Source organism: Phacochoerus africanus, chromosome 13, assembly GCF_016906955.1.
Source record: "Phacochoerus africanus isolate WHEZ1 chromosome 13, ROS_Pafr_v1, whole genome shotgun sequence".
Taxonomy (NCBI): Eukaryota; Metazoa; Chordata; class Mammalia; order Artiodactyla; family Suidae; genus Phacochoerus; species Phacochoerus africanus.
The window spans coordinates 75,749,411-75,772,681 of record NC_062556.1 but is presented as its reverse complement, the minus strand read 5'-3'; the positions used below and the strand labels follow the sequence as shown (position 1 = coordinate 75,772,681).

General features: G+C 45.0%; 1 protein-coding gene across 1 annotated transcript in view; it reads right to left on the bottom strand.

The window, feature by feature from the left end:
• MYO16 (myosin XVI) overlaps nt 1-23,271 on the bottom strand; it is a 421,162-nt gene that overhangs the window by 114,326 nt on the left and 283,565 nt on the right. Inside the window, exons 24-26 of the mRNA XM_047756311.1 lie at nt 21,415-21,590; nt 19,089-19,169; nt 18,582-18,787 (exon numbers count right to left, since the gene is read on the bottom strand). Of these exons, the coding sequence (XP_047612267.1) occupies nt 18,582-18,787; nt 19,089-19,169; nt 21,415-21,590 (463 nt within the window). The remainder of the gene's footprint in view (nt 1-18,581; nt 18,788-19,088; nt 19,170-21,414; nt 21,591-23,271) is intronic.

Genomic DNA, 23,271 nt, shown 5'->3' with positions numbered 1-23,271 from the left:
CCTTTTAACTTTAGCTAAGGTCATGTTTACTAAAACCTAACTACCAGATACCATAAAACTCCTAGAGGAAAATAGGCAGAACACACTTTGACATATATCGTAGCAATACCTTTTTTGATCCACCTCCTAGAGTAATGAAAAGAAAAAGGAAAACGAAAACAAAAAACCCCAAATGGGACTCAATTAAGCTTAAAAGCCTTTGCACAGCAAAAGAAACCATTAACAAGACGAAAAGACAATCCACAGAACGGGGAAAAAAAAAATCTTTGCAACCGAAGCAATCAACCAGGGATTAATCTGGAAAATCCACAAACATCTCATACCTTTTATACCAAAACCCAAACAACCAATTACAAAATGGGCAGAAGATCTAAACAGACATTTCTCCACAGAAGATAGACGGACGGCCAAAAAGTGCACAAAAAAGATGTCCAGCATCACTGATGATTAGAGAAATGCAAATCAAAAATACAAGGAGGTGTCACCTCACACCAGTCAGAACGGCCATCATCAAAAAGCCTACAAACAACAACTGCTGGAGAGGGTGTGGAGAAAAGGGAACCCTCCTACACTGTTGGTGGTACTGCTGATACAAGAAAGGGCTCTTACCCAGAGGGGGTTTTGCCCTCCAGGAGCCGCAGGCAGCGTGTAAAAGCGTATAACAAACAGGGGTAACGGGAGCCAGTAACACCTTATCTAATCAACAGGCTGCCAGCTGGCTGTGGACCGTGGGCCATAGTGTGCTGACCTCTGACCTAGCTTGAAGGGAACTAAAACCACTTTATCACACTGTTTTAAACATTCAATGCCCATTAGCTACAGGATAAATTCCAAGTTTTGTACCTGAAATACACAGTTCTTGCCTTCCTCTCTGCTCTCATTTTCTTGGATGCATTCATGCAACTGCCGTGAGATCATCCTCCCTGGGCACCTTACGATGCTTCTCACCGGCTTCCCTCTATTCAAATCAGATCCCGAGGTCTCACTCCAAGTCTGGGGTTTCCTCCATAGCCTCCTGCAGGGGGCTTATGTCTCACCACTGCCCAGGAGTCCTCAGGGAAGTCCTTCTGGTGGGGCATCGGGCGTCACTGCTAGGCTCTGACAACACCCCTGGTACCACCTCATGTGTCTCGCCCCACAGCTTACCTGGGACACAAGTCAGACTAGGCAAGACTTACTCATCTTTGTATCCTTAACATGTTGCACGGCCTCAGGTAGTTAGTGGACACTCAATATTAACTCTAATGAATGACTATTTTTTTTCCTTTTTTTTCTTTTTTGGCTGCCCCACAGCATGTGGAGTTCCTGGGCCAGCAATCAGATCTAAGCTGCAGTCGCAACAATGCCAGATCCTTAACCCACTGTGCCAGGGTGGGGATTGAACCTGCATCCCAGGGCTCCAGAGACTCCTCTGATCCCATTGTGCCACAACGGGAACTCCCAATGAAGAACTTTTACAGAGATGTCTTTGGGCATTCGAGCTTGTAGGTCTTTAGAGAAAGCTTGGGTAAGATTTAGGGCAAGGAATAAAATTATCTTTAGAGGAAAATAAAGTACAGGCATCATATGACATTGGGCTTTATTAGGATTCATGTGTCATTGCTACTTTTCTTAATTCTACATACTTCAGTGAATGATATATCTGCAGCTTCATATGAAGACTTTATTTTTTAAACTAAATGAATGAATAACAGGAAAATCCTGAGGCAAGAATGTGTAGTCCTCACATATCTAGCTCATACCTTTCAAGCCTGTCTTCATCAGTTTTCGGTTGGTTTCTTTGAAGCAGGTCAGTAATTCCATATTGTATATTCCACCTATGTTACTGTATTTTCTGGCCACTGAAATGGAATGGCAACAGCACATAGGAAAGGCCAGAGGTACTTGTTTAAATCTTTCATTTTTAAGCCTCATCACTGACCTGATGAATAGCTGATTACTGGTTACAGCAATTTTGAAGGTAATGATTGTAAAGATTTCTGAGATAACATTGGGAGAAACGTAAGAGAAAGCTGTCCTAAAAGAAGCATATCCCTCTCTCCGTGTTACTTATTAATTTCTGAAATACCTTAAGGGTATTGTTCTATCTCGGGGTTTCCCTGGGTTAGGGCTTGAGTAGATCATCAGTTACAAAATGGGAAGTTTCCTGCTAATTCTTAAAATTCTGTGGGCAAAGCAGGTGGGGTGTTTTCTTGAGTCAAAGCATTTTTTTGGGTGCAGGGTTGGGGGCAGAATGTTCATACATCTATTCAGGGCACTGCACATAAATATGCATTTCTGGCCATTTTGGTCATAGAAGCTTCCAACCCATGAATTCCCTAAGAATAAGAAAAAAGTCATCAGCTTCCTGGACAATTTCTAACGTGCTTAATTTTAGCTTAATTAAAATCCCATGCACATTCAAACAAATATAGTATTCGCCTCCACTTCCTATCCAAACTCTTGTCTAGCATCATCATTTTATAAAATACCAGCTGCTCTATGTTAATTTTTATACAGAGATACAAGTCTGTTTAGGAAAAGTTGGTACACATAATTTGAAGATCAAAGGAGAAAAGAGAACTATTCTCCAAACTATCAAAAGTTACCTCTTAAAAACACAAGCTTTCAAACAATAGCATTCACTTTAGGAAGTTCTCTGATGTCAGACTAGATTGTGGGTGTGCACAAGATAGCCTAGAACAATGTCATAGATAAAATACCCATCTAGCAGGAAATCAGTCTAAAAAAATTAACTTAAGGTTTCTGTTTTGACTCAAGATGGAGGAACGGGGACTGGTTTTACTCTCCATCCTCAAACAACTGAAAACTGGAGGACGCAGGTGAGACAATGATTCTCAGGGCATAGAACACCAGACAGGGAAGGTCAGTTATCCTTGAGAGACACAAACAAATGGGTTAGGTTCTAAGAGTGCCCCAGCTTACGTCATGGGAGGGGTCCAGGCTGTGGCCCTCAGAGGAGCCCCGAGTGAAGCCAGAAGATCTTCCTGAGTTGAGGAGGTGGCACTGGGAGATGAGGGCCAAGGCAGCTTGAGTTCACAAGGCAGACAACATGAGAAGAGAAAGCTGCCTCAAGAGAAGATTCCAGAGATGCTCAGAGCACCCTCAAGCTCAGGTAGAACACTGATCATCAAGTACAAGTGACTAAACCACCCATGTCTTGGGAAAGAATGACCTAAATGGAAAAAGAACCACCCCCCAGAGTCCCCCAAAAAAGGAAGGAAGGCTATTCTGTCAGCCATAGTGAAAAATTCCACAATCCATGGGGCACCAGGAAGACCATTCAATTGTTTGCATCAGTAGCATGAAATAATTAGGTCCAGACTATGCATTGGTTTGGTTCTACCTGACAAAGCACACAAACCAAACCTCTAAACAACAAACTTTTCCTGGCCAAATCCAAAATATGCATAGAAATACAAAAATACATACCACCTAAAAAAAATAGAATCCATAATATCTGAGATCCAATAAAAAATTACTAGGCATGCAAAGAAGGGGAGTGATATGATTTATAGTAAAGAGAAAAACTTCTCCATCAATATTGACCTAGAGATGGCAGATAACGGAATTAGTAGACTAATAAATACTAAAATAAAGAGTAAATATACTAAAAACATGAAGGATTTTTAAAAGATCCAAGTTGAACATCTAAAGATGTAAACTGTAGTAACTGAAGGAAAAGATTCATTAGACTGAAGAGTAGATTAGACCTTGCAGAAGAAAAGATGAGTGAACCTGAAGACATCGCCAAAGAGACTGTTGAAAATGAAACACAGAGAAAAGACTGAATAAAGATGAACATCGTGTCTTGCAGAACAATTTTCAGCATCTGATATACACATCAATACACATTTTATATGAGAAGAGATGGAAGGCTGGATTTTAGTAATTTGTACTTTCTAAGGAATTGCTCTATTTCATCGAAATTGACAAGTTTATCTTTGTGGAGTGGTTGGTGGTGTTCCCTTATTACACTTTTAATATCTAAGGATCTGTGGCATTATTCCCTTTGTAAAATATTTTAGAAAGTAAAACTACTTTACAGTAAACAAAAGCATCAGAGCTTGTTTGGGGACAAAGTAGGGACGGATAAGAAGGCAAGACCACAAAAGGGCACGAGGACGCTCTGGGGCCCAGGCAAACGCTCACCATCTTGATTTGTCAAATGGTTCCGAGATGCAGGCTTATGTCAACACTTGTGGGTTTTTTAAAATCAAAAAAACAGGTGCAGTTTATTGCTTGCCAATCGTAGTTGATTAAAACTGTTAAAAATTTTCTAGAAATCAATTCACATTCATAAAAAGAATTCAGAGAAACTTAATGAAAAATCTGTTCCGATGCCTACAATAGAAACTAAAGTTCCTACTTCTTCTGATATTTAGTTTGTGTGTAAAGTAAACACCAGAGGAGTATCTCCTCTTAGGAGAAAAAAAGCAAAGAAAAATGGGTTCAACATTTGTTGTTTATATGAGATTTAAATTTACCTGGATATCCTTCATCTTATCTGCAAACCTTATCTACTGCCAGGTCCCCAAACCGCCATGCTTAAGTTTTTTTAAAAAACTTTATTGGGTCTACTGACCCGCCATGGTTGGGGGGTCACTGATTTAAAAAATCTGGTCTGACGAATGCTTGGGGTGTGGGTGTGTGTGTGTGTGTTTAATGACATGGGATTTATAAACATTAGTGGAGACATAAGGAGCACGAGGATTTCCTGCAAAACTTCCAGTGGTGGTTTGGATGCTTTATTAATTACTTTAGGAGCAATGACATAAGTATTAGCCACTAGCCTTGTACCAGGCCCTGTGTGAGGTGCTGGGGACACAACCTATAACAGGACACTGGTGTATGTCACTAAGGTTGCATCTAGATAAGATTTTAAGAAGATTCTACGGTAGAGTAGGGAACCAAACTCCTTCTTTATCCCGAATCTTTTCTATTCCTGTAATAAAGAGCTGGAATGGAAAAAGGCACTTCTGACACTGCGTTTTTCTTTTCTCTCTTTTTTTTGATGGCCACACTCGTGGCCTAAGTAAGTTCCCAGGTGAGGGATCTAATCCGAACTGCAGCTGCAGCAGTGCCAGGTGCTTTAGCCCACTGCACTGCCCGGACAGGGATCAAATGCTCATCACTGAGACAAGGCCAGGTCCTTATCCTGCTGCGCCGCAGCGGGAACTCTGACATGGCATTTCTAAGGTTACGTTACAGCCTGACGTGGAGAAATGAACCACTGCCAGTGCGCGGGCACCGTGCGTGTCTTCAGTAAGAGCATCCAACACGTACAGTGATGCCAGCGAGGCTGTGAAACAGGAAACGCCCCTAGGACGCAGAAGCTGCTGCCAGATGAGGCTGCCAATCAGCTGCCACCAAGGACCCTGGGCTAGGCCTTGGGGGAAATGCACGCCGGCCATCAGAATGTCTGTGCTTTATTTGGAGCAATGATCAAAAGGCAGTAAGGAACTGGAAGTCTGCGTGTCCACATCCCTAATGAAGCAGCGCTGAGCTGTTCCGCTCAAGCGTGGGAAGGTGATTCCAGAATCGATGCTGGTCTTGGCAGCGGGGGGACTAAGCAAGGAAAGTAAGTTCTCCTCTATCTGCACCTGTGCCCCAAATACACCTTTCACGGGGACAAAACCAGGAGGTTTTTAACGAGGCCATGGAATGGCTCCTCACAGTCAGCCTCTTCCTGATAGATCCACAAAAGCCAACCCAGAAACGACGGCTAAGTCATCCCCAGTGGGAAATGCATAGCTCTAACTTTCTCGTTTTACTGTCTTGTTAAATAATTATTGCTTTATTAAATCTAATGAACACACAATTACGTCTAGGTCTTCACTTTGGAGAGATCTAATAGAAGTTTCTTCCCAAAAAAGGAGGACCTCATTTTGCTGAACGCCACATTTGGTGTTCTAGTTCTTGAGTGGGACTCTGATTTTTACTGTCATGATAATCAGAGTTGGAAAAAAAGTCACACTGCCCCATTTCCAGCCATCTGTTAGTTGTGGAGAAGGCTCTTTATTCCTATTAAAGTATTTTCTTCTTGAGGCCCCCCCCATGTGCACTGATAATTTTCAGGTCACTCTGTATGATTCATTTTCCTGCAAACTTCATTGTTTTGAATATATTAAAAGTTCCTTCCTAATATAAGTTATCCCAGTTTTGACAGCTGTGAAGAAAATAGCTGAGAAATATGTACAGAAATATGTTGGGATTTTTTGGTCATAAACGGAGAGATGTCTGTAAGAATATTAAAGTTTAAAAATACGTTGTCATCACCTTATTTTTTTGGCCACGCCTACAGCATATGGAAGTTCCGGGGCCTGGGATCAAACCTGCACCACGGCAGGAACCTGAACCACAGCAGTGATAAGGTCGGATCCTTAACCTGGTGGGCCACCAGGGAACTCCATGTCATTGCCATATTTTTAAAGCCACAGACTGAAAAAAAGCAAGGACTTCCTAATAATAAAACAAATTACTTTTATTTCAAAATTGGATTTCTGCTAAGTATAAAAATCTGATTGTCTTATTTGTTATTATTTGTTATTTATTTTACTATCATTAAAATGTGCCAAAGTCAGGGCCAGGGCCATTATCTCCCACTGAAGTTGAGATACCCGAGGATGGAAATATTTCGGCAGAATGAAAAGGTACCTGGCAAGGTGGCGAGATGACGACTAGGTTGGACCGCTGAGGCCCCTTGCACAGCTTACCCGTGACCACTGCATCTTGGACACACAACTTAGAGCTCAACTACAGAAAACTTAAACATTATCCGTGTCTTAGAGTCAACAAATAGCAAATGCTGGTCGGTGGCCTATGCTGTGCATCCAGTCGCTTTTCCTTGTCAGGGACTGACACGGGTAATAAAACAGGATCAAACTCGCAAGAAGGTTAAGGGCACGGTATAGAGCTCCGGTCACCACTGTCCTGGTGCGCCAGGGACAGTCCTGTTTATACCTTCATTCTCGTCAAAGGTGTTAATACCATCCTGTTTCACTCTTGTTTCTTTTCTCTTTACAGCCGACCTGCGGCATGTGGAAGTTTCCAGGCCGAGGGTCATGTTGGAGCTGCAGCTGCTGGTCTACCCCACAGTCATGACAATGCCGGATCGGAGCCGCATCTCCAGGTACACCACAGCTTGTGGCAACACCGGATCCTTAACCCACTGAGCGAGGCCAGGGATCAAACCGGCATCCTCACGGACACCATGTCGGGTTCTGAACCCAGTAAGCCGCAGCGGGAACCCCCCCCACTTTCTTCTGAAACATGCCCTGATTTGGTCAGTACACTGTATGATCACCCTTGTCACGGGCAACATAAAATCTTAGATTCTGGGTGTTCCCTGGTGGCCTAGCAGTTGGGGATCTGGCGTTGTCACTGCTGTGGCACAGGTTCAATCCCTGGCCCAGGAACTTCCATATGCTGTGAACACGGCAAAAAAAAAAAAAAGATTCTGGAATAATTCTGCGTGTAATATACTCTTTAGAGGCCAGAGATAGAGTTTTAAATTCGGTGTGTATGATGTTAGTGCCTAATTCGTTTCTTTTTTTCTTTTTCTTTCTTTTTTTTTTTTTTTTTTTTGGTCTTTTATGGGCCACACCGGAGGCATATCAAAGTTCCCAGACTAGGGGTCGAATCAGAACTGGAGCTGCCAGTCTACACCACAGCCACAGTAACACCAGATCTCAGCTACATCTGTCACCTACACCGAAGCTCACGGCAACGCCAGATCCTTAACCCACTGAGCGAGGCCAGGGATCAAACCCTTGTCCTCATGGATACGAGTCGGGATCTTTACTGCGGAGCCACGACAGGAACTCCAGTTAGTGTCTAGTCTTTTGTTTGTATTTATTCTTCGAACCGTCCATAGGACATTGATGAAGATTTAGCACCAGATAAACCACAGGTTAGGTCTGAGTCCCAGCATTAAAGTGATGACTCTGGACTGAATGTTTGTGTGCCCCCACCACAACAATTTCCTATTTTTGAAGCCCTCCTACCCAAAGTTAGTAGGGCCTTTAGCAGGTAATTAAGGTTAGATAAATTCATTGGGATGGGGCCCGAATTCCACAGGACTCGTTCTTAACGTAGAGACACCAGCGAGGCTTCTCCGTCTCTCTCTCTGTCTCCCTGACAGCCTGATCCTGGAGTGAGAGTCCTCAGGACTCGAAGAAAACACATGCCCAGACTATGGTATTTCGTTCCTATGGCCCAAACAGATTAATACAATGACTAACAGCTCAGAATGTTACCCTGGAGTAACCCCCAGCTCAACCAAAATGTCTGGAATGTTTTCTGCTAAGTGTGAGTCAAGTAGGAAAAATGGAAAGAATGATTCATTTGACTTATGCCTATGGAATCCTGGACATTGAATTCCGAAAGGCAAGATAATCAGATTTGGGATTTCAATTCCTTTGGAACTGAATATCTCTGGCCTTTAATTTACAAGACATATTCATCGCTGAGCTTTCATTTCTCACTGGGGACGTCACAACGGAAGAAGATTTATAGTCAAACTTGGGGATATTTAGGCAACTGGGATTTTATTATTTGAGTTGCTCTTTTGTTTCAATATTTTCATTATTCTGCTTGAGGATTCTCTGATGGGCTCTGTTGGACAACGTGTCAGGACGGGGTTTGGGATGGGAAATAAAGAGCATTTACAGTCTTGGATACAGAGTGGCCTTGAAGTCAATTACAGTAATGCATTGTTGGTGCAGTTCAGAGTCTTTGGGTACAAAATCTACATTGCTTCTCAGGGGTGCCAGAAAGATACACAAAGGAGCAGTGCTTGCTCATGAGGATGGGAGAAAGAATATTCTGAAAGGCTCAGGCGCCCCCCCCACCAGGAGCAGGGCCACCCTGTCCCCCCTCCCCCCCTATTATTTGTAGGTTTACGGAGAGTCCATTGGTCCAGAGCACAAAGCCCTGCAGAGGCTCAGCCATGGACAATCCCTCTTTGCTGATGGTTCCCTAAAGACGGAGGTGGGGGGACACTTCGGGCCACTCCAACGCTTCACGATTCGCAAGGGAAAGTAAAGGGACCGACTAATCGAATGGGTAATTTGATGAGGAGAAACAGGGGGGTTTAGCTTCTTGAGAACGAACTGCTTGAAAAGAAATCCCTGTTTTTCCCTCTCTTGTCCAAGCTCCAGGTCTTCCCCGAACAGCATCCCTGTGGGAAGGTCTACCTGAGCCCACGCTGTCGGTAACTGGGGCGGGGGAAATGCTGCCTGGACCTGGGGTCTGTTCGCAGACCCTCCTGCCGCTTCCACAGAGCAATGTCCTTCGACCCGGACTTCACGTGCAGAAAGACGCCGTCTTGATCATTCCCTCTTCTCACTCTGGCCAAGAACCAGATAAGGAAAAAATACGGATCAAGCCCCCGCTAAGGTCCTACCGATGAGCTTCTCTGCAGACTCTTGACGTATTAAGACCATTGAGAAATCACGAGTGAAAACTACCATACACTAGCAGCCACATTAAATACCGCTGTTGCCGGAGTTCCCGCGGTGGCTCAGCGGTAACGAGTCTGACGGGAAACCACGAGGATGCGCATGAGATCCCTGGCCTCACTCCGTGGGTTAAGGATCCAGCATTGCCAGGAGCTCGGGTGTAGGCTGCAGATGTGTAGCTGAGATCTGGTGCGGCTGTGGCTGTGATGGAGGCCGGCAGCTGTAGTTCTGATTCGACCCCCAGCCTGGGAGCTTCCATGTGCCTTGGGGGCGGCCCTGAAAGAAACAAAACTACAATGAACAAACAAGCAAAGAAACCACTGTGGCCCCAAAGCAGATTTAAATGATGGATAAATAATGAAACATGAAAATTATAGGTAATATTTAAAACTGTTTTGGCCCTGTAAGCAAGGTCATTTTAGGATTATGTTTTAGCTGACATGACTTATAATTAAAAACACAAAACTGCATCCATGGATGGACGTGCAGAAGCCCAGATAAATCGTGTAATAAATAATAAGATTCAGAAATATGGGATTGAATTTCTAACGTATTCCCAAAATTGTATAAAATAAAATGCAACTGCCAAAATGTTGAGTTCATGCTGAAAATAGCTTCTTGTCTATTTTCTGGAAAAACAACCATCTCCCTGTTCCCATTTATTTCGCATTGCACGCTCACCTAAGTGGAATTACGTATTTGTTTTCGATCATTTAGACTGGTCAGTTTTGGGTATCATTTCCAAGGTTGTTAGAAAGTTACAAGAGACTCTTTGATTTCATTTTTAATATTATTATATTTATGGCCACACCCATGGCATATAGAAGTTCCCAGAGCCAGGGACTGAATCTGGGCTGCAGCTGCAGCAACACTGGGTCCTTTAACCCACTGCACTGGGCTGAGGATTGAACCTGCACCTCCGCAGAGACCCGAGCTGCCACAGTCGGGTTCTTTTTATTTTTTATTTTTTTGGTCTTTTCTAGGGCGGCACCTGCAGCATATGGAGGTTCCCAGGCTAGGGGTCTAATTGGAGCTGTAGCCACCAGCCTACACCACAGCCACAGCAATGTGGGATCCAAGCCTCATCTGCAACCTACACCACCGCTCACAGCAACGCCGGATCCCTAACCCACTGAGCAAGGCCAGGGATCGAACCTGAAACCTCATGGTTCCTAGTCGGATTCATTAACCACTGAACCACGATGGGAATGCCCACAGTCGGGTTCTTAATCCACTGTGCCACTGCAGGAACTCCAATATTACTTTATTTTTATTTTTTATTTTTTTTATCTCTTTAGGGCCTCACGCAGAGCATATGGAAGTTCCCAGGGGTTGAACTGGAGCTGTAGCCGCTCGTGTACACCACAGCCGCAGCCACACCAGATCTAAGCCGCGTCTGCAAACTACACCACAGCTAATGGCAATGCCAGGTCCTTAACCCACTGAGTGAGGCCAGGGACTGAATCTGCATCCTCATGGGTACTGGTCAGGTTTGTTACCGCTGAGCCACAACGGGAACTTCTCCAACGTTATTTTAAATGGAAACATGCGATTCTCCATTTTGCAAGGATCATGTTTCTCACTCTGTTGAGCTAACTTTTCAGAGGTCACGACTGATCCACCCACCTCCATCACCAACCGCAGGGCAGGGTCACCCTTTCCCGGATTTGCAAGATCGCTGGCCAGGATGGGACTCACTTCAGTCCATGAAACTCGACAAAATCAGCTGGACTGTTTTTCAGGAAACACAGCAAAAATAACGAAGACAGAAGGGCCCAGCGCTGAGTGTTAGAAATCTCCAGGGGTTTCTTTGCCCCATCGATGCCACCGTGCTGTGCTGGCATCTCTGTGCTCCGGCCTGTGGGTGGCAAGGGCCATCAAGTGTAGACAGACTGCACATCCCACTGGTGAGAGTGGAAAGAGCCCCTGCTTGGAACGGGCCCACATCACACACGTCTCTAAAGCGGTGCGGGTACAAACACCCCCAGGGCGTGGTGTGAGGCTTTGGCCCGGCACCGAGCTCCTGGGGACCTCAGTTTTCTCAACCACAGAGCAAGCGTGCTCCTGATAATACAATTTGTGGGGATGCTGTGAGGATGCAGGGAGATGATGCTTGTAAAAGAGCCCATGCTTGGTCAGTACCAATGAACAGTCTCCAACACCACCTGAAATCAGAGGGCCAGCTGGGCAAGGAGAGACGTCACCTACAAAGGTGCTCATGAGCAATGGGAGAATGAGTAGACAATAGAGACTTCGGGACTGACCACAGCGGGAATGCAGCCTTACCCAGGGGCATTCCGGCAGGGACTTCCCACGGCTTAGGGGGGTCGTGGATCAGTAAAAGGCTCCATCCTATAAAATAAAGCAAGTGATGCAAAAGGGAAGAAATGAATTGTGAGTGAATGAGTGAGTGAGTGAGTGAGTGGTGAACGGATGTCGTCATGGGAGATCCTCGAGCTTATCAGACTTGAAGTTAGAATCAGAGCCAGATGATGCGTGTACGGAAGCATCAAAGTCCTCTTTCGTCATCTGTCCCTTTTTCTATGGAATCCCCCCCCCATCTCTATCAGAAGGACGACGGATGGGATGAGATAAAGGGTTCCCTACACTGGGGTCAAAACCATCGACCCTGTGTTTATGCCGACAAAGTTTTCGGAAACTCTGCCTCACCCGCCCACTTACAGACGGTCTGGGGCTACCTTCTGCCACCAGGCAGAGGAGGCAGAGGCAGAGTTTATTTTTGTTGTTATGTCAGCGACCTTGAGGCCTGTGGGCCTGCAATACTATTCACTATTTGGCCTGTTATAGAAAAAGTTTGCCCATCCCCAGAGTAGATTATGGGGGAATTTATGATTCATAATCGATTCAGCAGTATAACAAATTCCCAATCAAGATATGCTTAATTATGTTTAAACTGAAATGACTTCTAGAATCTACTCCTTATGCTTCTCTTTCCTAGTTTATATTTCGTTGAAAGGTAACAGGCCCTCTTTCCTCCCCGATTTCATTAAACCTTAGACAATCCGCCAGCCCTGCAGATGGTTTTACCAGGAAGAATAGGTATAGACTGGACAAAATTACCCTGAAGAAAATGGACCCTTTGCCAGTTAAAGCCCTTCGAGTATTTCATAGCTCCTGCACTTATTAATTCACATTTTTATTAAAGAGGTATTGATGGTGATTGGCATTCCCTCTGGGTGACAAGAAAAACATCAAAGGATCGCAGCCCAGGTCTGCAGCTGGTGATTCGGCTCCTCTGGGCAACCGCTGCCCATGGACTGACTCCAAGCAGCCAAAGCGTGTCTTCTTGCATCCCTCCCCCGCACCCGATTTTATGCCCTGGCTGTGTCCTTTCGCAGCTTGACCTTCAGCACCAACAGTGTCCTTCAAACAAGCCCGATGACGCAGACTGTTCTACGAGGGACGCCGGGCAGCAGGAGCCTCAAAACACAGACTGCGCGCCCTCACCTCAGCAAGCACAACAAAAGTGCCTGTCGGGCTTTCACTGGACAAGCCCTTCTGTCGTTTCTAAATAAGGGCCCCGCATTAAAGGGTCAAGCTCTCCCTGTGGTGACACTGCCCCCCCTCGCCCTTGCCAACCACAAACAAGTCCTTAGGCCAATGATGTGCATATGGCCCTTCCGAGCCTGCTGCCAGGATCCGCACCTAGATTTCAGAAGACGTCCCTTCTGGAGTTCCCGCTGTGGTTCAGTGGGTTACGAACCTGGCTAGTATCCATAAGGATGCGGGTTCCATCCCTGGCCTCACTCAGTGGGTTAAGGCTCTGGCGTGGCTGTGGCTGTGGCGTAGGCCGGCAGCTGCAGGGCTAGTTCAACTCTTAGCTCGGGAATTTCCATATACTGCAGGTGAGGCCATAAAAAAAGGTAAATAAAAGATGCCCCTTTCGAAGCTGGGGAGGACCAGCATTTATAGGTTGGCAGGGTGAGCAGAGGAGAGATACGTGTGGCACAGCCTTGGTTGGCTATTGAAGAGCCACGTTAATTAGAATTCCCAAGCATACAGGGCATTAAAGAAAGCTTTGAAAACAATGGTACAAACAAGTACCAGCTGCCAAGGTAGCAGGCACCTTCCCTTTAAAGACGCCTCCAAGCCACTGCCTTGGGTTATTCCCTCCCTCAGGCCTACAACGCGGGGAATCTACCATGCGGGGAAAAAACCCACATGCTGGTATATTACCTCCTTCAACACCCAGAACTCACACACGCACACTGGCGAGAGATGAAATAATAGCAATTCAGAGGTACAGGTGTGACCTGTGGACGTGTTTTCACTGTCCCCAATCACGTGCATGGCCCCCCTTTGAGAGGAGATGGTAGCTTGTCCCAAAGCTGGCTGCTCTCAGTGGCTTGCTTCCCCACGAGAAGGTCGCAGCTGGTCTGCAACTCCTTTGACCCATAAAATGCAGGGCACAGGAGGCTGTGCTCGTTCCAGGCCCAGCCTTTAAGATGATGACACGTTTCCTTTCTTGGAAACCAGGAGCCGCCAGGCAAGCAGCCCAGACTCTTCTGCTGGACTGAGGGCCACGGGGACCACCATCCAGGCACCAGACAATACAGACCAGGAAACCACACCCTATAGGTCCAGCCCAGCTATCACCAAGCTCTTCTCCTGAGTGGCTGCCACACCCGAGCAAGAATTGCCCCGCCGAGCCCAGATCACCCACAGAACTGGGAGAAACATTAATTCGCCGTTTCAGGCCAGGACGTTTTGGGGGGATCTGATCCATGGCCACGGCGAACTGAGCCGTGACACCAGCCCAGGACGCTTCGTTGTGGGTCCTGACACCTTTCCACCCAACTGATGCTGACCTGGACCACGGGACCGCCTCGAACCCACGGAATGTAAGAGCGACAGACAGCGCATCTCAGCGCCGTCGTAACAGCCGCTCCGCCCTGTCTCTTCTCCACAGACACCGAAAGGGGGGGATGCTTTGACCCCGGGGTGTGTCGTGGAAAAGAGACCCAAGTCCGGGCTGATTCGAGCGCCGATGTGTGTGCGACTTCTCAACACAGTCCCACACAAGGTGGAAGCGAAGGAAATCCCGGATGTTTCTCCAAGCCCCTGACCCAACGGTTTTACGTGCTACATACAGGACGAATGGGTGAGAGTTTGTCTCTGACAAAATTCTCACACGCTGAGGAACCCAGCCAACGCTAGAGAAAGCCACTGAGAGGGAAGACACATCAGATCTTTTCTGCTCGGTGTCATAGACTGTGGACCCAGGCCTGGATGAGCGGTCAACAGTCTGCTAGACTCCAGGGGCAAAGTAACACCCCGACCCCTTCCAAGGAGCCTACAATCTGGGGCAGGGGTAGCTTTTTTTTTTTTTTTTTTTTAACGGAAAGGGCCAGAGAGTAAATATTTCAGCGTTGTCTGCAAATTGAGGATATTATGTAGGTATGCATATAACTACCTAAAATGGAAGAGTTGAAAAATGTGGGTGACATCCTTGGCTCTCAGGTCATATGAAAGCAGGTGACAGGCCAGATTTTACCTGGGGCGGTAGCTGGCTAACCTCTGGCCTCGTGCTTGAGGCGGGCACATAAACGGATATTTCCAGTGGGCAAACAAGTGCCTGAGAGAAGCTTAGAGAAGAGACCCGAGCCAATTAGGACGTTTATAAACGAGTGTTCAATAGAGGATGCCTGAGTGAATCTTAACTATCAATTAAATGCCATCGAGTAAATGGACAAAGAGATAGGATTTGATTGCATGCATAAAGCCACGGAGTTTTTCAAACCACATGGTACGTGCGTGTAAACCAGATTCCCTCCCATTAGCTTCAGAGCGGCAACAGCACAACGTACTAAAAACTTCCCAACCAAACCTGTCCAGTTGTGCCGCCTACTGACACTGTAGGAACACATACCTACAAAACAAAGGGTCTCAGCCAGCTCAGGCCACCATAACGAAACACCACAGGCCTGGTGACTTCAGCATCAGAAGTTTGCTGCCGCCTTCCCACTGCATCCTCGGACAGCAGAGAAGATGGACTTGTCTCCGGTGACTTTCTTAGTAGGACACTAATCTCACTGGAGGGGACCCCACCCTTATGACCTCATTTAACCTCCACTACCTCCTTATAGAAGCCATCTCCGAACAGGCACACCGGGGGGCAGAGCGTCCGCCTGGGGGTTTCTAAGGGGGGACCATGGCAGCCCGCAGCAACAGGTCATCCAATTACACACAGGATTTGCACCTAAGCATTCAGCTCTAGCGTTCCTTTCCTTCTTCCTCACACACCCTAACACGTGAGGTCTCCTGCCACGGAGACAGGCCCTGGCATCTTCATGCGCCACTCAGACGCTATTGATGCTATGAGGAAAAAATCCCACCAGCGTGCCTCTCATTTAATCAAAATAGGATTTCTGGACAAACACAACTCTCCAGGTTTGATTAGGAAGACTCAGAATGATGGGCAGTTATTAAAGCCAGGAGACCAGGAAGCAAATTTGCAACAGCGTCATGTCCACCTGCAGATGCCACAGAAGGGTCCATTATCCGCACTAATTGTCATGTTGGATTTTAGAGGCAATAAATGCTGCTCAAGCGAGTGGGTGCTTATTTCAAAACTGCACCTCGTTTTCTTTGTCCGGCCTGTGGTGACCGTGTTTGGTTTTGTTTTTTGTTTTTTGTTTTTTGGGGTTTTTTTTGGTAAACTAAAGAAAGTAATTTGTTGGGCTGGTTTTTCTTTTCTAACAGGATATGGAGAGTGATAAGAATAGAACACAAGTGTTTTGCATGGGAACTGTTATCTGATATTTTGGCAACCCCAAACTTCTAATAAATTGCACCTCTAGGCTTTGTTTATACAATGATGCCTGATGGCCTGGGGCAACTTCAAGGTTCTGATGCGCTGTCTGAATAAATATGTTACTTTTTGATGTGACGCTACGTGGATTGTGTTTTACTCAAGTTCTACAGAAGCTGATAATTGCTCTAAGGAGCAGTGTTTTTGTGATAATATTCCAGACTGGCATCCTTTATTTGGAGAGATGGTGACAGATTGGCACTGAGATAAATTCCTAATTCCATTTCTACCGATACACAATTACAATGAAGGATGATAAACTGAAATCCCATCTCCTTTTAAGGAAGGGGCTGGTTAAAGAAATGCAAAGATTGAACAGAAAGCATCCTTTCTTATTCCCACAACTCCTGGAAGCAAAGACAGCATAGCTCTGGTCTCTGCTATGCAGAAACATCGCTTTAAATTGAACAGCTGTTAATTTCCAATGCCAGCTTCATTCCAGACACACTGGTGAAACACCCACGGTACACAGGTATGGTGACTAAATAAGAGATGGCCTCTGCCTGGGAGTCAGAGTAAAGCAGGACGTGGAAAACGGCACATAATTTTAGAAGATAATCGTTGCAAAGACTAGCTTAATAGAGATGAGTCCTGGTAGCTAGGTATAGACGCCAAACTAGACACAGAACAAAGGTAAAAAAATTTTCCTTTTTTTTTTTTGTCTTTTTAGGGCCTCCCCTGTGGCCTATGGAGGTTCCCAGGCTAGGGGTCAAATCAGAGCTCCAGCTGCCGGCCTGCACCACAGCCACAGCAACACTGGATCCTTAACCCACGGAGCAAGGCCAGGGATTGAACCTGCATCTTCAAGGACACTATGCGGGGTTTTTAACCAGCTGAGCCACGGTGAAAACTCCTAGGCTGAACAATTCTGAAGACTCTCAATGGGTTTCCACTCAGGGGATGGAAAGAGGCAGACCCAGAGCTGTCCCCACCACATGTCCTTACATGAACAGTAAGCAGTGATGGGACACCACCCGCCCCACACAAGCACAGATTAATTCTTCATGACCCCTGTGTCATGCCCAGCTCCGCCAGTCTCCTCTGTAAATAGGAGACGGTGTCCGCTAGCTCCTTAATAAGCATCTTTCGCGCATTTAAGCACAAGTATCTTGCCCGTTCATAACATACACTCTGCAGGTTGAACGTAATCATTCTTCACATACTTGATCCTGAAATGGCGTGGATTTTATCCTCTGCCTGTGCGTCATCTAGTGGCTCTTTTAGAATGAGAGGCTCATATCATGTTTATTTTCTTATTTGCGTCTTTTAAAATGTGCCAAAAGAGACAGTGAACAAGTGTTATTTCTGTTTTGCGGAAAGACAAATGTTATAAAAATCGTACACAGAATCTTAGTCCTAGTTGAAATGTGATCCCCATTGTTCCGGGTCCACCTTGGTGATTTTTACATTTTTGGGTTGATTTTGGTGTGTCTGAATTTCACAGCTTCTTCACACACTAGTGGCTCAAATAGAAGTCTGCTCAACCAAAGTCTTAAAATCTTTTTTTTTAGGTGAGTCGTTTGCCAAACAGATTTCTTAATACTGCTGTTGTCAAGTTAGTTTTTAACTATCGATGCTATACATGTAATACTGACATTATTTTATATCAATATTAGTTTCATATTTCTGATTTTTATATAAAAAGACTGACAAATACTTTCTGGTTTTCTTTTCCCCACCCCCATTTTACTGTTTGGTTAAAAACAGACATTCTCATTATATTCACTGGCTGTGTTCCACAAAACCTTAAAAAAAAAAAAAGGTAGTGGATTTAACCCATGAGTGCTATTTGCTAATCCTTGACCTAAAAAATATTTTGTTCATAAATATAAAGGAGAAAATAATCACACCTACGAGTCCTTATACTAAATCCTGGTTTTATGTAAGTATCACACACAACCATTTCACAAATCTTTAAATCCAAGGAAGTCTAAATTTAGGGAACACAGAAATTGTTCCCAAGCTAACGTCTGCAGTAAAGTTTAGTAACTTTTTTTTCAGTGCAGGGTCCTTTATCCCACTGCCCTGGGCTGGGAAAGAAACCCACACCTCTTTAGCGAGCCCAGCGGCTGTAGCTGGATTCTTAACCCGGTGTGCTACAGCGGGAACTCCTGGTAACTTTTTACATAAGCTTTGTCCTTGCATTTCATTGTTTCCCGGAGTATTTTGTTGACTCGTGATTAAAGACTATGAACCATAAAAGAAATGCCAGAAAAGGAAGCAAGATCCACGCGGCGACGGGTTCATCAACACGTGACTCGGAAGAGTGGACCCCGAGCAAAACTTACCTGGACAGGAAGTCTGAGAAGGAGAGGCGGACGGGGTACCCGTGCCGGGTGACCCTCACCATCTCCAGGACCCCGATGTACTGCAGCTGAGCAGACACGTAAAAGGTATCGAAGGCGTCCGGCAGCTTCGAGGTGTTGGGCTTGATGCAATGAATAAAGTGTGGCGTGCACTTCTGAAGCTTCCCAGTAATATCCGTTAGCGTTTTCTAAGGAGAGAAGGAAAACACAGCTGATTTTCCCAAGAAGCCACCTGCTGACACTGTAGAGCGATGCTGAGATAAGAATCTTTATTTCTCAACCCTGCTTCTTATGTATTATGCACATTCACTTTGTGTGCATGTGTGTGTGTGCGTGTGCGTGTGTGTGTGTGTGTGTGTGTGTGCACGCGCGTGTGTGGTCTCTTTTTGGAGATACTTAAGTGCCCAAAAGGGAGGAAAATTCTACATGAACCCTCTACAATTGACATAATCAAAATGGAAGGTTTTGAAATCTGAAAACATCACTAACCCTCAGCTGCGACGCTATAGTGGCCGGACCTCCGCGTTCAAGTCTTTGAAGAAATGCAGACTTGCCTTTCTTTTTTAATAACTGTAACCAAAAAAAGGAAGAGCAGATTTATTTTACCAGATTCCAGTGCAGAAGAAAAAAAGGAGCCCTCCCATCCCCATAAATTCACAGGCCAGCGTAGTTAAAAATCAGGGCCAGATACTCTCTGTAATGTTACCATCAGCTGGGAAAAGGGCAGCTGCAGGCGAAAGAGCCATTACTGTAGCCACCCGGTCCATGGCTGTCACCAGTCTGCGCCTGCTTGAATCTGAGAATAACAAGACCTATGGTGGTACAATAAACTCATCCTGATTATTTTATTAATTGTCTGTGCTTATCATGAAACGTAGGGGCAAAAGGACAGTATCTTACGTCACAAAGATTTGATGTTTCAACAATCATTTTTTTCCCCCTAAGTTTAACCAAAACCAGTTTCTGACTCATTTCCCTCCTTCCTTCTTTTTTTTTTTAAACTACTAAAGGGGTTAGTAAATTACTTGCCTGTGAAAAATGACAATAGATGGTTTTCTTCGTTAAGTAATTATATACAGCTCTTAAAAGAAAAAAAAATCGTATGTAGCAAAGATGAAATGATAATGGAGTTAAATGAAGTCAGTGGCGCTGAAGCCAGTGGGTGAAGAAATAAAAGGCAGAAGGTAATTAATTAAATCCCACCAGGGGTAAGAGAAACCTCAGCCACTAATGTACGATTACATTTCACAAAATCAAACAGACAGAGACCAGCATGTCCATCGATCCAAAATCGTTTATCTTAAAATAAAAGGTCTGGAGAGAAGAAAAAATTTGAGAAAACATTCTTGTCAATAGGGCACTGCCGTTGCAATAGCTCGTTTCCTTCCATTAAGCGGAACTGTCGAGCTGAAAGGCGCAATTGTAACTGACGAGGGAATGTCAAATGAAGCGGCTGGTCTCAGACCAACCGGTTCCCCAGAAACACAAAGCCAGGCCTGACGCTCGGTGGAAGGGTGGGTAGAAGGCTCCTCTGAAGCAAAGTGAGGAATGGGACACTTAAGGAAACATCAGAATAAATAAATCTCCAGCCCTTGAAATGGAACACTCGATTCCCCTTCGTGGGCGGAGGGCCCGCTGTGAATCATCTCGTTTTCACGGTCCTTTAGGGTAAAGACTAATGGCATCTCTGCCTGGTGATGTTTAATAATTAAGGTTAAAAATTACGCTTGAGAGGTGTGCAGTGATTTCTTTCTCTTGATTTCCAGAAGGACTGAGAAGGGCAGGGTCAGAAGTTTCGGCAAAGCCCCCCAGGAACAGAGATCTTCCTTACAAAGCACACCCCTTTGTCCTTTTTTATGTAAACGATGGCCATGTGTATACGCCATGAGACTGAATTTTGGTGATCCGTATGCCACATCGAAGGAGCCTTAATTCTAGGGTCTACTGGCTAGACACACACACAGGTACACACACAATTTTAATATGCTATACACACTTCTGCTGCTCCTCTGTCATAAAGCTGATTTTAATTATGCTTTCATTTTAATTGGGAGGCTAAAATGCGTTCCAGCCAGCTATAACAACCGAATTTCTAAAATGGATTATCCTGGACGCCTTCCCAAACTATATTTCTCGTCTTTTTGGAGTTTTTGTAGCGGCAAGCAGAACAAATGGGTTTAAAAATCAGGCAGTGAATTCATAAACTTAAACCATTTCAGTTTGAAACAACCCCACTGAATTCTTCATTCTATTTTATAAATCATTGGAATCTTCAGGTTGTCAGAACGACCAAACTAGCGTGGGACAAAAACACATGAAAAAGTTGGTATGATGCGAAAACCACTTCGAAATCTACCAAACATGCAGGGAAAGCACCGTAGGACCTGATAAATACACTAGGTCTGCATGAGAAACTACAATTTATTGTTGAGAGACCTAAAGCCTCTGACGTGATTAATGTCCACAGAATAACGTGGCTAAGTTTATTCCCTCGAAACCTACTGCTCCTGAAGTTACCTCCCATTCATCAAAAAGACAGTCACAGAGCTGAGCCGTAAATAGGATGTTGCACAGACAACCAATAAAATTACTAGTCAAATTTTCACTCCACTGCACCTTCCACTAAGGTCCCGGCTGGGCGGGCTGGACTCTAGGTAAGCAATCTTTCCTTTACTCTTTAAAGTTAAAACATCAGTTCCTCTCCATTGGCATTGAGGTTCATGCTGCTGCTTCTATTTTTTTTTTTTTTGGAAGGAGAAGTACATATGCTAAGCAAACTTAACGACAACCATGCAAGAATCGTGAAAACTCTCACCTTGCTCAGTTCTAGGTAGTTCCTGTTTTCTCCTGTCATTGGAGAACTGGTCACCTTTCGACTGAGTGCAGCAGATCTGCGTCCTCTGAATTTCAAGGAAGGAGCAGAACAGACAAGGGACCCTGTCTGGGACAGTTTCGACTGGAACAGATGCTGGATCACGACATTTTCACTCGCTGGGGAATAAAGAAGTGAATATTGTAAGTGGCAAGAAAATCCAAATGGACCTGAGCATGAAGCTTATGCGGGTCCAGGTCTAACCACTGAAACATTCCCGAGTGGGGACCAATTAGGAGTCTTCACACCTCTTATTTTCCCTACTGGGCATCACACTGTGTGATGAACCCTGACCTTCCTTGACCTTGGCCAGAACCCACGAACCCCTGTCCCCCACTGGAGCCCCGGGCCCTTTGCACTTCCAGCTGCCCTAACAGTCGGAACAAGCTTAGACCTGCTCAGACCCCAGGAGCCTCAGGGCCCTTGACCAAGTCCTAAAGACTTCCGGTTCCTGTCAGCAGCTAACTCTTCCAGGAAAACTGCTGCCAGGAACACATTTCGCAGAGGGACCCATCTCAGGGCAGCCTGCGGATATGGGGGCGCCCCTCCCTCATCTGACTATCTCAGTTATTCGGGGAGAAGGGTCTCTTTTCCTGACCCTTTTAAGGTGCAAAGGTGGAAAGCAAGCAGATACATTTTTAGGTGGCTACTGACATTATTTTATTATCATAGTTATTATTACTTTTCATAAGAGAGAACTCTTGAGTCTTTTATTTTTTACTTTATTTTTATTACAGTATAGTTGATTCACAGCGTTGTGTCAGTTTCTGCTGTGCAACATAGTGGCCCAGTCACACATAGATACACATTCTTTTTCTCATGTTCTCGTCCATCCTGGTCTCTCCCAAGAGGCTGGATGGAGTTCCCTGTGCTGTGAGCAGGACCTCACTGCTTATCCATCCTAAAGGTCAGAGCTTGCATCTACCGACCCCAAACTCCCCGCCCACCCCGCTTTCTCCCCGCTCCCCCTTAGCAACCACGAGTCTGTTCTCCATGTCTGTGGGTCTGTTTCTGTTTTGTAGATAGATGCTAGGTTATAAAACTCTGGGAATTCCAGATCTGTATACCTTTCTTGATACCTCAGGGACAAATGGGTGCCTGAATGAATGGATCTTTGGTTAGAAATTTGAAGAGCAAAGTGAAAACCATGACTGCAGCCATTAAGGACATGTTTCTTGTACTACCGATATCTGTACCTAGACAGTTTTAAAATTTTTTTTTTTATTTTTGGAGCATAGTTGACTTACAATGTTAAGTTAGTTTCAGGTGTACAGCAAAGTGAATCAATTATATATATATATATATACACACACATAGAGCCATTCTTTTTTCCCATATAGGTTATTACAGACTATTGAGTAGATTTCCCTGTGCTATATAGTAGGTCCTTGTTAGTTATCTAGTTTATACATACAGACAATTAGGGGGATGAGATTAACATATACACACTGCATGTAACCAGCTTTTAAGCCTTAACTTCCTTCTCTATAAAATAACCATGAGAGTACCTACTTTGTGGATTCCTACAAGATTAAGATGTGGAATAAATCATTTAGGATTAGTCTTAGTCCATCAGACAGTTAGCAATGCTTAGTAGCAAAGTGGTTTCGTTGCTGTATCTTCCACACAGATTACTTTGCTTGTCCAACCAATATATTTATTAGCAGTGCATTCAGTGAAAAGTCACTACATGAATAAACAAACAGGGAGCCAGGAGAAGGGTCAGAGAAGAGAAGAGCAATTATGAATTGCAGCAAAAGGCAAAAAGTACCCTGTAGCGTCAGGATGAAATGACAGGCA